At 41.5% G+C, this 15,824-nt stretch overlaps 1 protein-coding gene across 3 annotated transcripts in view; it reads left to right on the forward strand.

Annotated features, from left to right (window-relative positions):
• Positions 1-15,824, forward strand: part of ADCY4 (adenylate cyclase 4) — a 41,718-nt gene that overhangs the window by 9,904 nt on the left and 15,990 nt on the right. For all 3 annotated transcript variants that reach the window (XM_042476661.1, XM_042476663.1, XM_042476662.1), the window contains exons 4-15: positions 699-860; positions 1,689-1,838; positions 2,445-2,599; positions 2,872-2,983; positions 4,766-4,893; positions 5,714-5,872; positions 9,794-9,926; positions 11,876-12,058; positions 13,660-13,703; positions 14,334-14,420; positions 15,066-15,135; positions 15,723-15,820. In XM_042476661.1, the coding sequence (XP_042332595.1) occupies positions 699-860; positions 1,689-1,838; positions 2,445-2,599; positions 2,872-2,983; positions 4,766-4,893; positions 5,714-5,872; positions 9,794-9,926; positions 11,876-12,058; positions 13,660-13,703; positions 14,334-14,420; positions 15,066-15,135; positions 15,723-15,820 (1,481 nt within the window). The remainder of the gene's footprint in view (positions 1-698; positions 861-1,688; positions 1,839-2,444; positions 2,600-2,871; positions 2,984-4,765; positions 4,894-5,713; positions 5,873-9,793; positions 9,927-11,875; positions 12,059-13,659; positions 13,704-14,333; positions 14,421-15,065; positions 15,136-15,722; positions 15,821-15,824) is intronic.

Consider the following 15,824-nt stretch of genomic DNA (forward strand, 5'->3'; position numbering starts at 1 on the left):
AGCAAACAGCCCTCTCCCTCATAGGACAATGGTGGAGCCAACAGATAGGGAGGGGGAGGCTGTGGGAGGGAGAAACAGAGAGAAAAGTTTGTGTTTGCACCTCACATTTGCACCTTGTGTTTGCTGGGATTTGCCACACAAAGAAGAGTTCCCCCTTTCTTTCTGGGGCAAGGGCTTTGGGATGCCTCACTGCTGTCCAGTGTCACACCCTTTGATGGTGTCACCTGAAGTCCGTTACCCCTAGTGACTCCACTGGGACAGTCTCTGTTAATCATTCTGACGGGGCCTGGGATGCTTGTTCCAAAGCTAGAATGAACACTGGGTGCAATCCCTTGATTAAATTCTCATGACTTGAGGTTTTCCCACATCCTCATCCCCATCCCCATAGAATTTATGTGGGTGCGTGTGCCTTCAAGTTGCCTGTTGACTTGTGGTGACAGGAATTTTATAGGGTTTCCAGAGGCAAGGAATCCTCAGAGATGGTTTTGCCAGTTCCTTCCTTTGAGATAAATCCTACAGTAGTATTCATTGTGGTCTCTCATCCAAATAGTAATCGAGACTGATCCTGCTTGGCTTCCAAGATCAGACAGGATCTGTGGCCTTTTTAAAAAAGTATTTAGGCTGTTTCCAAAGAATGTGTATTATCTTCATTTGAGTTTTGTTTGAAGAATGACTGATGCCAAGTTCTTTCCTCCAAGGTTTCCTTCTTCCTCTTCATCATCTTCATTGTTTACACCATGTTGCCAGTTGGCATGGAAGATGCAGTGGCTGCTGGCATGGTCTCCTCTCTCTCCCACATCATAGTCCTGACTGTCTACCTCGCGATGGAGCCTGGCTCACAGTTGAATTTGGCCCTGCAGGTAAGGCCTGGCCTATCTATCCTTTCCAATTGGGCTGATGGGATATTATTTGGCATGATGCCATAGGTACGTCTCTCAGCCAAGTCCCTGCATTATCTCCTGTTTCAAAGCTTCTTTGTGATACCTCCTTTCAAATTGCTTTTCAGAGCTCTAGGTATCATCCTTGGGAATAAATGCTGCCCCATCTCCTCATGAAAATTTGCAATTGAAACAAATGGGCAACTGGATGAAACCAACTGGTGTTACATGACCCAGCTGTGGTCAGCTATTGGTTGACTGAGGTTTAGATACATCTTCATTCAATCTCTTTGCTCTTTTGATGGCAATCTTGGGATCCATATAATCATTTTTCATTGAGTCTCTCCACTTTGCCACCTCTCCTCTGTCCTGTCAGTTCCTCATCTACTTTATCCATGTTTCCATCTTGTCATTCTTTCTATATTCATTTCTCCATCCAATATTATACTTCCGGCTACCATCTTTTATCATCCATTTGTGTACTAGACCAGATTAGTTGGGCACAGCCTTGTAAGCCATCTGGTGCAACCTCTCGTCCCTTCTAGAAGATGTCCATGAAAGAGCCCGCCACCCTGTAGTGGACTCAAGTTCATCCAAGAGCTATCTTCTTGTAGTTTATATCAATTAGATCTAGTTCTGTCCTTTAGGCTAACAGAGAGCAGAGAGATTAGTTTCTGTGAAAAACTACCTTTGGTTGATACCACTGGGCAGCATCTCCAGGAGATGTTCCCTCCAATGCTTTCTTTCACCACATCACCATCCCTTTCCCATCTGACTTAATTCTGTATTCTCATATTTGTATGTTTCCAGCTCCTGGCCAATCTAGTCATTTTTGTCTGTGGTAACCTGGTGGGTGCCTACCATAAGCATCTGATGGAAGTGGCCTTGGGGGAGACCTTTCATGAGACCTTCAACCTCATCCAATCCCGAGTCAAGCTGGAGTCAGAGAAAAGGCACCAGGTAGAGTAGAATGAGACAAAGAGCTTTGTATTTGAACTGTTTCAAGATCAATAACCAAGAAGGCCTACTGGAGTGTCTGTCTGAAATCCTGGAGTGCTAATGCCTGGAGATGTTAGCTTCCTGTGTGCATCCAGTTGTAAAGGGTGTTTGACATTCTACTCATGCCCAGATGAACACTTGTTCAACAACTAGCTTGCCATAATCAAAGGACTCTTTCAGTACACATAGCTATAGTACTGTGATTCCACTTTAACTGCAATGGTTCCATACTCTGGAATCTTGGGATTTGCAGTTGAGGGAGGAGCATTTCGAATTTTCAACCAGGGAACTTTTTTGTCTCACCAAACTACAAATCCCATATTCCATGGAATTCAGCTATGACAGTTAAAGCAGAATGATACCACTGTAATTATATAGCATGAAAAGGCCAAAAGGTGGATACCTCAGACTCATACCATAGGAAGTTCACAGACTCTGATAGCATCAGAACAGCCCAGTGACAAAGTTAAAGCAGGAGTTGCCATGATATTATTTGGTCCATAATCTCAAGGGTCTTGGGTAAAGTCACTCAGTTCCTTTCTCTCCTAACCCTGATGGTAATTCTAGGAACACCTTCTCCTCTCCATACTTCCTGCCTACATTGCCTTGGAGATGAAGGCTGAGATCATCGAGAGACTACGGGATGGAGGCCAAGCACAGCGCCGGCATGAGAGCACCAATAACTTCCACAACCTCTATGTGAAGCGCCACCAGAATGTCAGGTACTTGTTTTAAAGGCAATCTGTCATCTGCAAGATGGCTAGACCTGTCTTTAGTGGAGAACATTTGGATCTTCAGATGTGTTGCCCTACAACTCCCATAATCTCTTACCTAAGGACCACAGGTTGCCCAACCCTGTATTAATGGCTGCGTCATGGGAAAGAGAAGATTGGGAAAATGTACTGGGTCCACTTCATGTTATAAACAATACATCTGCTTGGTCTCAACTCTCTCTAATTTTCTCATTCTCTTCCATTTTCTCTTCCTTCTACAGCATTCTCTATGCTGACATTGTTGGCTTCACTCTCTTGGCCAGTGAATGCTCCCCCAAGGAGCTTGTCCTTATGCTCAATGAACTTTTTGGCAAATTTGATCAGATCGCCAAGGTGAGTAGGAGACCCTATGCTTAACTGCAAAACTTATGTGGTGACCTTGTGCCAATGACTCTCACAGGACTGTTATGAGGTTTAAAAGCAAAGGACTTTAAGAAAAAGGATGACAGGATCCATATATAGGGTTGGATTGGGACCTAGTGATAATTAAAGAAACCTGTAGAAATCATTGAGACCTAATTCAGTCGTGACTAACTTAAGTACGAGTCCATTACTAAGCCTAGATCTAAACAGTGGCCCGGTACAGATGGGCTGAAAAGGACGCCCTCATCACATGCGAGGGGAGGCGTTTCTAGACGCCCCTCACCTCCCGCATGTGATGAGGGTGTCCTCGCTGCACGGCGCTGAATAGATGGTGTGCGTAGTGATGACTTCACTGCTGCGTGGTCTCCAGATGGAGCCGTGCAGCAGCGACATGCTCGTGCACCTCCAGCTGTTTGCAGCAGCACAAAAAGGAGCTGCTTTTTAGCGGTCTTTTTTTCTCACGCAACAGTGCCACGCAATTTTGTTGCTGGAGTGCAGCTACACGAAATTATGAGAACTTTTGCACATTTTCTGATGACTTCTTGGATTTCAAGACATTTTTGTGAAAAATTTGTTTGTTCAGAAACCCACCATTTTTGTGCAGAAAATAGGGTACTTTGTAAGAAAATATGTTGGCTTCTGCACAAAATGGTTTTGTGTGAAAGACCCTTTTGTGCAAAGGAAGTTTTGTGCAAGTGAAGTTTTCACAAAAGAGCCCAAAATATGAAAAATCTTGTGGTGGTTTGACTGTATCCTGATGGGTGTCTTGATATGTCTTGATATAGGATTATCTTGAAGGGTGAAAAGATTTAAAGTATCTGTTAAATCCCTAATTATAATTACTGTTTGTGTGTGTGTGTATATATATATATATATATATATATATATATTTGAGACTCACCTTATGTGCCGCCCTGCACGTCTCGCGAATGGGATGTGCTGCCCTGCACGCCCCGCGCGCTCCCCGCAGCTTGAGCACGTACGCTCAAAGCCACATATAGCGCACCTGCGTATAACACAGGCGCATTGTATATATATTTCCAGCAACTTATCTTGAAAAATGATGTTTCTCACTATGGAGCTTTAATGGTATCCAAGAGTGGGCCTTTTAAATCACTTGTAGAAATGTCTACCCCTCCCTACTGGAAGACATAGCATCCAACCCATGCAGCCATAATTGGTTATCTTGTGATAGCCCCATTGTCATGGAGATAAAGGTCCTGTCTCCACTAGCCAGGATACTCCAAGGGCAGCCTGGAGTATCCTGGCTTCAGAGCTGCCCCACCCCTTCCCTGTTACAAATGCTGGGTGGCTGTTAGCATGTACATCTCACTGAGGTCCAGTCTGTCACCACTGCAGGTTGGTTTGCTCTGTCAGAACAAGGCATCCAGCAATGATTGCATGGCTGAGTACCTTGTTCTGACTTCAGAGCAAGCAACTGGCAGCAGCAGTGGCATTGGGCATGCATTTTAAACAGCTGCGCCATGTTGAAATTGAAGGCTGTGGATCTTCCATGGAGCTCCAGAGCAAATAGTAAGTTTTTAAAATCTGTTCTAAGTGAGGTATACTCTAGTTCTGGTGCTGAATGAGCTAGATACCCTCCAGTCTGTTCGCACCAGACCTGAGGTTTGGGCTGTGTGTCGTTCGGTCTCTTTGCCAAGAAGATGGGTGAGAGGCCAATTTATTTGGCCCATGCAGATAGGGCCTCAGAGTCCAGGAGTCAAAGACTACTTTTAGTCCCTTTCCCTCTAGGATAATGAGTGTATGCGGATCAAGATCTTGGGCGACTGCTACTACTGTGTCTCTGGGCTGCCTGTGTCACTGCCTAACCATGCCCGGAATTGTGTCAAGATGGGGCTTGACATGTGCCAGGCCATCAAGTGAGTGGAGTGGGTTACTGGGGGTGCTTGCAATACAAGTTTGTTTCTGTCCTGCATGGAAACAGCAACACCAATCCAATATTAAAGTGAGAATAGGGTATAAAGAAAATTGACATTCAGATGTTTTAGTTTGGTATGTATGATGACAGCTAGCCCTATTATTAGGTAGAGTGGTCAGTGGTTGAGATCATGGAAAGTTTTTGTGTGAGAATTGTTTGTTCCCCATTTCTTTCTTTATCTTTGGTGGTTTAAATTTCTCTATTGTCATCAGAGCTGAGATTTCTCAAATCAGTTTAAGAGTTTTGTCAGTTGATTGGGGTCATGCTTAGCAGTAAGCCAGTTTGTCTATGTTGAATTTTGGCTTCTTGTTATGTGCAAAAGATATAACCAGCCACAAATCATGATTATAAATCATTGTTTGTTATCACTGGCATGTGAGATCTGGTTTGTTTAAACCACGCCTTGTCATGAAGCCTAGAACTGTGGCTGTCTCTGATTTGTTTCTATAACTACTCACTCTGAAATAAGATATGGCAAAAGGAGAGAGAGAAAACTGACCAAAAATGGGGAAAGCAAACGTGGTTTGTCAGGTGGTCTGCAGGCAATTCATGGCTAAAGCAACAAAGAAGCAAACATAAACTGTGGCTTAGCAGGATGTTCAAACACAGCCATTATTATGTCCAGCAGGAAAATGTTCTATTGCCAATGTTTGCTTGTTTTTAATTGTTCATATTTCTTTCTAGATAGATGGGAATAGGTATATAGTCTCTTTACTGATCTGGATTAGAAATAAAGCAAATTTGTTCTGTTTTGCCCCCAGGAAACTGCGTGATGCCACTGGGGTGGATATCAACATGAGAGTGGGAGTTCATTCTGGAAATGTCCTATGTGGGGTGATTGGCCTCCAAAAATGGCAGTACGATGTTTGGTCTGACGATGTGACATTGGCCAATCACATGGAAGCTGGAGGTGTGCCAGGGTGAGAGAAATGAGATGGTGAGCTGGGATGCTCCCAAGTGGTACATGTTTGTGCTTGAAAACTGCCCTCTATTGGTTTTGGGAACAAATTGCAACACAAACATTCTGATACAGTTCTGATTGCATGGGGAAGAGAATTATGGCTCTATCTCTACTACACTGCTTTAAGTATGAGTTTTTTGGATGGAGAGTCTTTTGGATGGAGCTTTCATCAGCCTTTCCTGGTTGGAAGTAGGGTTGCCATAATCTCTACCGCAAAACCAGGGAAAATATAGGACAAAATCCAGGACATTCAAGAAAAATGGAGGACATGACCAACCAAACCCCCCAAACATTAATACACTGGACCCCTGTTATACGCTTGGGTTTGGTTCCAAGATCTCCCATGTATAACAAAATCTGTGTATGCTCAAGTCCCATTAAATATAATGACATAGCAAAATGGTGTCTCTTATAAAAAATGGAAAATCGAGGTTTGATATTTGAAATTTATACTTTTTTTGAATATTTTCAAACCATGGATGCTTGAATCTGTGTATAAAAGAATCCATGTATAAGAAGGGCTGACTGTAAAACAAAAAACACATTAATATAAATTCATGCTGTGCCTCACCTCCAGCCCCAGGGAGGACTTGCTATGCCACCTGTGCCTCAGGCTCCCTGACCTTGCTGCATCAGGATCAGGGAGGTGGAGGCGGTGGCTGAGGAGGCCTCAATCCCCCACCAGCCCCAAGTGAGGCCTGGCGATCTTGCCAGGCCCCACAGGCCACCACTGCCATGCCAAAGTGACAGCAGGACATCCTTCTAAAACTTGGCTGGAACATTCCCAAAGGCTGAAAAATCAGGAATGTCCTGGCCAAAACTGGGATATGGCAACCCTAGTTGGGAGACTTGAAAGAACTAAGTGTTTCTCACTATTAGTTATCATTAGTAAAGAGTCTTACCACTCAGACAATGAAAATATTGGGCAACTGGCCATTTTGCTGTTGTTTTTATACAAGATTGGCTAAATTTCTTAGCACCTTAAATCAATAGACCATGGATGGATATGGAAGAGAAAACTTGGAATGATGGATTGCACTAGAAAAAGACGTTCAGAATTGTATGGAATTCTTCCAAGGAGAAACAGTTGGATAATGTGAGGTTATTGAAATAGATTATTATTTTCCAGTGGCCTAAAACCTATTATTACTGATAACTAAAATATATCCATTAACTCAATGGGAGCATAATAAATCAACATTAATGTCAGTTCCATTAATGTCAGTTCAATGGGTTTAATCTAGTTGGGATTAACAATATAATTCAGGAGAGTATTCTTAACAAGAAGGAATTACCTCTAACATAAATATCAGGTATCAGTTTATTTTTGTTCTTAATTATTTGAGATTCATTTTGCATGTTTTACCTCACATGGGGCTTTTGACTAATGTCGTTTAATTCGATTCATTGCACTATTATCAAAATTAAACACTGACAGAAGACAATCTAGCCAACACTTACTCTTAATTCTTGACAAATTGAAATGATATGGTTCTTGTGAGAGAGCTAGTGTGGTATGGTGGTATGACTATGATTCTGGGAGACCAGGACTTCAATACCTGCTCAGCCATGGACTTTGAAGAAGTCACACACTCTCAGCCTTAGAGGAAGACAATGGGAAAACCTCTCTAAACACGTATTGCCAAGAAAACCCTGTGATAAATTCACATAAATTGGAAGTGACTTGAAGGCACACAGAAACCAACAGTTCTTGGAATTAAAGGTTCGGCTGCCCTTTAAAATGTTAAATAAATAATAATAAAAGTTTTATTTATATACCGCACCTTCCTCAGATCAGGGCGGTTTACATACATTAATCGTATACATACAATAGATAAAAACAAACCACGCAATACAATTATACAATAAAAATAAACAGCTAAAAACAGCTAAAACCCCATTAGCTTGTCTGGCTTAGAAAGGCATTCCCAAGTGTGAATGAAGTGGAAATCTGAACTGTAGTAAATCTGCTCCAGGCTTTTTAATTTTTTAAAAAAGCGGTCCAAGGTGCCCAATGCTACCTTCAAAATAGACCCAAACCCTTGGCTACTTTTTAAAAAGTTTGGACTAAAACCTGAAGTGAACCCACTGCTTTTCCGATATGAAGGCACTGGCTGCCGCTGCCATTGAATATCAGAGATTTTAATGAGATTCAAATTAGACTTTGCGGTTTCAAATCTATTAGCAATTAGGATGCCAGGCTTGATTAGCTCACCATGGCTGCTATTTATAGCTTTAATTGCTGATATTCCAGATTGAATCAGTGATCAGTTTCCCATCTCCTTCATCAACTCTGTATATTTATCCTAACCAAATAATAATACGATTCCTTATGTAATTATTCTTGGTAATTTCTCAAAGGTCAATTGAACTATGAGAGCAATGCTGCTGCCTAGTGGTACAGAAGAGGAATTACACAAGCATATGCTTGAATGCTAAAGTAATCAGTGATCCTTCTTTCTGTTCTGTCCTTTGGTGAAACTTTTGCAGCCTTGGGGCTCATTTCCACTTACATTTAAACCTGTTTGTGATTTGCCTTTGCTCTGTGTTGGTAAACTGATTCCAAAAGGTCCGTTGTTCCCACTATGAAAGTGGACCTTTTCATTATCCCCTTGTAATTGCTTCTTTTTTGGCACGATTGTCATCCCCACCAGTTTGTGCCACTTCAAAATGTCAATCATCTGTGTGTCATCAGTGATGTAAGTGGCAGCCCAGCTTGGGAAATATATATATATATATATATATATATATATATATATATATATATATATATATATTTAAATTTTGTTAATGAAATAAAAAACCATGTGGAAATAGTTCACACCACAAGCACAAAGGCAGCACTGGGGAGGGGGGATCTATAAAAACTGAGGAGGGATGGTAAACACTTCTCTGTCATTAGTCCTTCCCCTCCAGAATGATGTGATTCAGATCCGGCATTCCCACTATTTGAACACATTTCAGAATATATACTTTTCAAAAGAACTGCCAAAGAACTAGTGTCAGCAAAGAAAGGGTTTTTTTGCGTTTAATAATTAATAATAATAATTTGTTTTATTTATATGCCGCTATTCCAAAGATCATAGCGGTGAACAGCAAGTAAGCTAATTAGCAAGTCTGCCTCTCTTCATTGCGATTGAAACCGATCACAGTAGGATCGGATCCGGTTTCAAATGGGAACTATGGTCATATAACCCGATCAACAATTTGCTTTAAATCATAGTGGAAATGCAGCCCTTGACAAAAATGCTGTAGTTGTCAGAATTTCCATAGTTGTGGGGTGACCTTTAGTGGTCTATATGGAATGTCTAACTGATGGACTTTTGTTGGGCTGACAAATCAATGACAGTGCATGGCAGAAGCCCATGCCACACAGTTATTCTTTGTTCAGGATGTATTTCTTCTACCTTTTTGTTCTTGCATGTGAGAATGAATAACTACAGTGGTTTTCTTTCCCTTGAGGGAGAAAACAAATATTCATTTGCAGAAATGGTGTGGAGGAATTATTTGGTGTAGAAAATCCTGTGGACATTTTGTGTGTGCAAAATCCTATTTTCTGTGCAGGATTTTTTTTTCTGTGCAGGAAACCTGATACCTACACAGACTTTTTTTTGTGTGTGTGCACAAAAACTCCTACATGCTTTTCTACACAAAGCAGTTCCTCCACAACATTCCAGAACATTTGACTCTGGGGAAAAAATCCAGAAGATTCTTGCTTGCTTGTCAATTAATCTTTCTGTTGGGCTTTCTTGACCTCCAGTAGACCTGTTCTTTGACCTGGGGACAAATAAGAATGAATATTCTTTCCTTGCCTAATTTCTGTGTCTTGTGTTGATCCTTTGAAGGCAAGAATTACATACCAGTACCTTTTCCTTTCTAGGAGGGTTCACATTACAGAGGCTACCTTGTCACACCTGGGTGGTGTGTATGCTGTGGAAGAAGTTTGTTGCTGGCAACGGGACTCGTACTTGAAGGAGAACCGAATTAGAACCTTTTTGGTCATTGATCCCAAGGTGAGGAGCTCTCCATGATGCTTGCAGTGAGGTGCCACTGGGATGGTTCCACCTGCAGGTTCTTTGGGAGCACCTGCTTTAGATGCAGAAGGTTTCCAATAATCAAGATAGTGGAAGGCTTTCCATACCTTTGTAGATTTTCTGTCTTGAACTAGATGGACCTGTGTAGAACTAGATCATGGTGGTCAACTGCATGGAGGTCAGGGGTTATTTTTCTCCCTATCCCAACTCCCCCTCCAGATTGCCACTTCCTATTGTCATTTTGAAAAGGACTGCAGAGAAAAATAGAGGTATTTTACTTGCTTGCAGCACTGTGCTTGCTCCTAGGTTAGAGAATTTGGGCAGCACATAGAAATCCTCCAGGAATGGAGGAGGGGTTGGAGTTATAACTCCCATTTGCACTACCCAACAAAGATAGTTGTGTAGGATTGTGGGTGTTGTAGACCACAATAGCTGAAGATCAGAGGTAGGGATGGAATGGGAATTCATCACTTTCCCATAATGATGGAAAGAACATTCAAAAATATTTTAAAAAATGATTGAAAAGCATGTTTTTCCAGTGTTAAGAAACACTGAGGAGAAAAATCCTGTACTGTCAAAAATCTTTACAGCTGAGAACCTATTCTTTGAAAAATTCGTACATGGTTGTTTTGCTCAGAAAACAAATATTTTCTGTATAGATAACAGCATTTTCTGTGCAGGAATTAATAGTTCTGTACTGAAATATTATTTTCCATGTAGAAAATGCTGTTTTCTGTGCATAACAACTTCATGTGAATTTTCCAGAGAATACATTCTGAACTGTGAATAGCCTTTTAAAAACTATGGTTTTTAAAGACTTTCTTGCAGCCGGAAGAAAATTGCTGAAATTATTCTTTGCTACTTCTGGAAAGAAACTGAGTGAAGAATTGCATCCCTAATTTTCCAAATGGAGTCAAATTTGGAGTTCTTAGCACAGCGGGAAAATAGTGCAGGAAGAAAATGGCACATTGAAAGTTCCTGCAACTTGCAGGAACCTTTTGTTTGTTCATTCCTGGCACAACATAAACTGTGCCATTTTTGGAAACTGCACAGAAGTTTGACAAATTGTAAAGCTTTTGCTGTGAAAACCTATGCTTGCTGTCTTTTTGCTATGCCCAGAAAATTGTGCAGCTTTCTCAGGAACCCCCTTCTTCTCTTTCTTATATTGTTTTTTGTTGTGGACTGGGGGGGAAATGCAAACAGTGTGATATCATGGCTGCAGCCTTTGAAAATCTGAAAGTCGTGGAAACCAAATGTTATACGCAGTAAAAGAAACCTGGATGAATTGAATGTTCAGCCTTTGCTGGTTTGCAAGATTTTCATTCTGTAAGAAAAGCTGCACAGTTTTCACTTATGTGGCAAAGGCTGTGCAGTATCTGGAAAACTAAACAATTTCCTGGACAAGTTGCGTGACTCTCAATTTCCTAATTTTCAGATTTTTTTTCTCCCTCTGAGTATCCTGAAGCTATGGCATGAAAAAAAATACTTCATTGTTCTCAACATCTGTCAAGAATTGGAAAAATAAAGAATTACCGTCCATAGTTAGAAGCTCTCAATTTCTGAAGTAACAGATAGTAGGAAATCCTTCTTACTGAGAGCCTGGAGTAATGTTGCCATTTAGAGTAAAGAATACCAGACTAGACAGATAAATAGTCTGACCTGAGGTAAGGCATCTTGTGTTGTAACATTTTGCAGAGTGGGTCTCACAGACGTTTGAGCACATCTTCATAAGGGCTAGGAATCTCCTCTGTGAAACACAGACCTGCTTCTCGGTATGCTCAGTGCTAAAGTTGGTATGAAAGTCTGTACTGTGATTTTGTGCAATTTTCACATGCAACCCTAGATAAAGGGAAGTGGTGATCTAGCTTGGTGTGTCTGGTTTCTCATTCATGGGACTTCCTCATCCTCCTGGTTCCTGTTATCTTTAGGCTGAAGAAGAAAGCTCCACTGAAACGCTTTCACCTGTGCCAGGCGAGAGCTACAAGATGAGGGCATCAGTTCGGATGACCCGCTACCTGGAGTCCTGGGGTGCAGCCAAGCCTTTTGCCAATCTCAAACAGCGGGACAACCTTCCGCCAGAGTCAGCAGGATTTGTTCGGAACAACCACTCGGTAGGTCCAGCAGGTGGAACCCTTGCACCAGCCATCCAATTTAGTCAGGCCTGACTGCTCCCTCTGGCTTCAGATCTTCCAGAACTACATGCTTAAGAAATAAGGAACTTTCTATATAAGATAGGGATTAAATACTCTAAAGGCACCAGATCCCATATCAACCTTAGTTAGTACTTGGATGGGAGGCCCCGATGAATACCAGGTGCTTTAGAAAAAAAGAGTTTACTCACATAATTCCTGCTATCCTCCACTGAGAGCCAGTATGGCGTAGTGGTTTGAATATTGAACTGTTATTCTGGAGACTGGAATTCAAATCTCCACTCAGCCATGGAAACCTACCGGGCAACTCACACTCTCTCAGCCTCAGAGAAAGGCAATGACAAACCCTCTCTGAACAAATCTTGCCAAGAAAACCCTGTGATAGGGTTGCCTTAGAGTTGCTGTTCATCAGAATTGACTCAAAGGCACACAGTAATAACAACAACAAATCCTCCACTATTCAGCCCCAAAATTTCTAGATTGCAAAAAATGAGATTCTGAAAAATCATTCACACCTAGAACTGTTTTGTTTTCTGTGTTCTCAGTCACTTGGTCACATTCCCTACCCCTTTTCTTTGGATGTCTAAAATGTATTTGTAAATGCTTCACTGATGTTTTAAGTCACGTCCATGGTAGGAATTTGGGGAAAGAAAACAAAATACATCAAAGGATAAATTTCTTATTTGGGAATGCTTTCGTTTTGCCCATTTCCCTGATAGCTACACCTTTGCATCTGTCTCAACTTGGTTAAAACAGAACTTCCACCAGGCAAAGAACTGCATCCCCCCATTTGCAAATAAGATGTATGAGCAAAAAAAAAAAAATTAAAATGAAAATTATTGTAATGTTGCCAATGAGTCCTGGTACTGTTGTTGTTGTTTTGCTGGAAGCAAAGAATATAATTTGACAAAATGTATTGCAATTTTGCCTTTGTACAGTGAGCCTATACACGAGCTCCTTATAGGCGGCTTTCAGCATACGCTGAACTCACCTAGGAAATGGGCACATGCCCTGCGTGCATGCATTGCCATGCGATGAAAACAAGCCCTATTATATCCAATGGGGCTTGTGAATGGAATGCGTGGCCGCGCTGCAAGCATAAGCCCCATTGGTTATCATGGGGCTCAAGCTTATGCATTATTTGCTTTACGCGGGGGAATCTGGAACGGATCCCCCACGTAAAGCAAGGGCCCACTGTATAAGCAACTTTAAAAAATATACTTAAGAAATAGGTGAGCAAGAAAATATATTTTCATGGAATCATACAGTTGGAAGTGGTTTTATGGGCCATCAGGTACAACACACCTGCTCAGTGCAGGAACTCCAGGTAAAGCATCCACAACCGTTATCTGTCCAGCCTCGTTTTGGAGATATTTGTAGAAGGCCATCCCACAACCTCTCTAGGCAACTGGTTCCATTGCCCAAACCACTCTCATAGTTAGTTTTGAAACTGTGAAGATTGCAAATTATTCATCTAGCAAATCAAACTTTTAGAGCAATACGGATGAGGAACAACATTAATGTTTTTCATGCTATAGTCCCCTTTCCTTGTTTTTTTGCAGGAGATTTCTCTGGGATCTTTGAACCAGCAGAGGACCATAGAGCGGTAAGAACAGTTTCTGCATTTAGCAGTAATGCATGAGAAAGACTTAATTGATGAGCAGTGGTACTCAAAGGAATTTTATGTCAGAGATCATGGTCTAGATTTATGGAACCTTGAGACTGGAAATGTTGACTTCTACCGCAACTAGAAATGAATGCACATAACCTGTAAACAGAGTTTTCAAGTGTGCAATTATTGAGGGTGGGATGAACAGCAAACTACATAATTCAGTTTTGCACCCATCTAAGGCCCTTTATGAAGATGTAACTCCCAAACAGAATGCCAGCCTTAATTGCTAAAATAAATTATCCTAAATACGCTAACAACTTACATACCCTCAAGACATTAGATCTCATCTTATCTTGGAAGCTAAGCCCTGGTTGGTCTCGAATGGGAGACCATTAATGAATGCCAGGTTCTGGAGGCTATATTTCAGAGGAAGGAACTGGCAACACCACCTCTGAAGATTCCTTGCCTAAGAAAACCCTATGAAATTCATGGGGTCTCCATAAGTGAACAAGTGACTTGAAGGCACGTGCACATGTGCGTGCACACACACACATTTTTGATCCCTATTCTGCTCCTCACTTCTCTAATGGGTCTTTCTACTCTTCAATTTGTATGGTATATCAGGGGTCGTGCCCCCAGGAGCCCAGATGAAGACCTGGAAGGTGTGGATGAAAAGTTCTTCCAACTGATTGAACAGCTTAACTCACAGAAGTAAGTTCCATGGTCAATGAAGCAGTGCAGGGGAAAGAGCTGAGGATGGGGATGGATAGTGAAAAGTATAAATATATTGCAAAAGATGGAAGGAAGACAGCAAGACAGAATGATGTGGATGATAGCCCAGGACTTCCATGGCAAGTGGGAACTAGAGACTCCAGTGGCCATGAGATGGTGCATCTGCTATGGATTTTAAAGAAGCTATCCATGGCGCGGGACCTGTTTGGGGTGAGGGATGCTGTCCACAACATCTGAACAGCACAAATTTGAATTCAATATTTGATGGGCTTCCACAATGCAAAAATCAAGGATAGTCTTTTAGTGTGTGCTTTTTTTTAAAGCAGGGAAACCACCAACAATCTATTATCCTTATTTAAAAGAGCCAAGAAAATAGGGAGAGGAAAATAGGAAGATGTGGAAAACTGAGGAGAGAGGGATCTGAAAAACAACAGCAACCAATCATTCACCTTTTCTGCAAACATTGGCTGTCCATTTTGTCTGTACTTTTGAGCACTGGAAAATAATCCTTGGTTGGTTAAGTCTACATTTCAAGGGAAGGGAGATGAGTGAAAGCAGATGAAGAGGTACCCCAGGGTAAAATCTCCCCTTTCTATTCTCTCTCTGCCATGCTGATGCCCTTAGGCAATGGAAGAAGTCAGAAGATTTGAATCGCATCACCTTGTATTTCAAGGAGCAGTCTCTTGAAAAGGAGGTAACCTCTAAAGACTTGTACAGTCAAGGGGGATTCTTAAGCTCATATAAGGATCCTCATTTATAAGCATGTCCATTTGGAATCAATTGGATTTGATCCTATGAAAAGTCAAATGAGTCTATATGTAATTGCTTGCTTGCTACATTCTTTCCCTATTAGATATTGGAGGAAAATAAGCGGGGGAAACCCATTATCTTCCTATTCTATTTGTGACTGAGGAGTCTTCCAGGCCATCATTGGAGGAAAAAAAATGCACATTTTAGCTTAATCTGGCAAATGAATTTTCATCTTTGTTAGGTGCAGAACATCTTTAGACTAGGGGTGGGCAATCTATAAGTCTCCAGATGTGTTGGACTAAAATTCTGCAGACAACATGCCACAGATTCAGGAGTGAGAGAAATTGTATTATCACAAGACATGGAGATCAATAGGTTGATCCTCCCTTCTACCAAAGATGATGAGAGAGCACAGGTTACATGGGAAATTATCCTGGTGTAAATCAGAATGGAGTAAAATGAGATGGGGGGATTGTGAAGGAAAGACATCCTGCTCATGATAGTCCTTCTTCATTTCTCTTCCCCTACTAGTATCGGTTCTCGGCGCTTCCATCTTTTAATTACTACACAGTTTGCACCTTCCTGGTTTTCATCTCCAACTTTGTCATCCAGATCCTCGTGGTGTATAAGTAA

Source organism: Sceloporus undulatus, chromosome 6 (genome assembly GCF_019175285.1).
Source record: "Sceloporus undulatus isolate JIND9_A2432 ecotype Alabama chromosome 6, SceUnd_v1.1, whole genome shotgun sequence".
NCBI classification, from domain to species: domain Eukaryota; kingdom Metazoa; phylum Chordata; class Lepidosauria; order Squamata; family Phrynosomatidae; genus Sceloporus; species Sceloporus undulatus.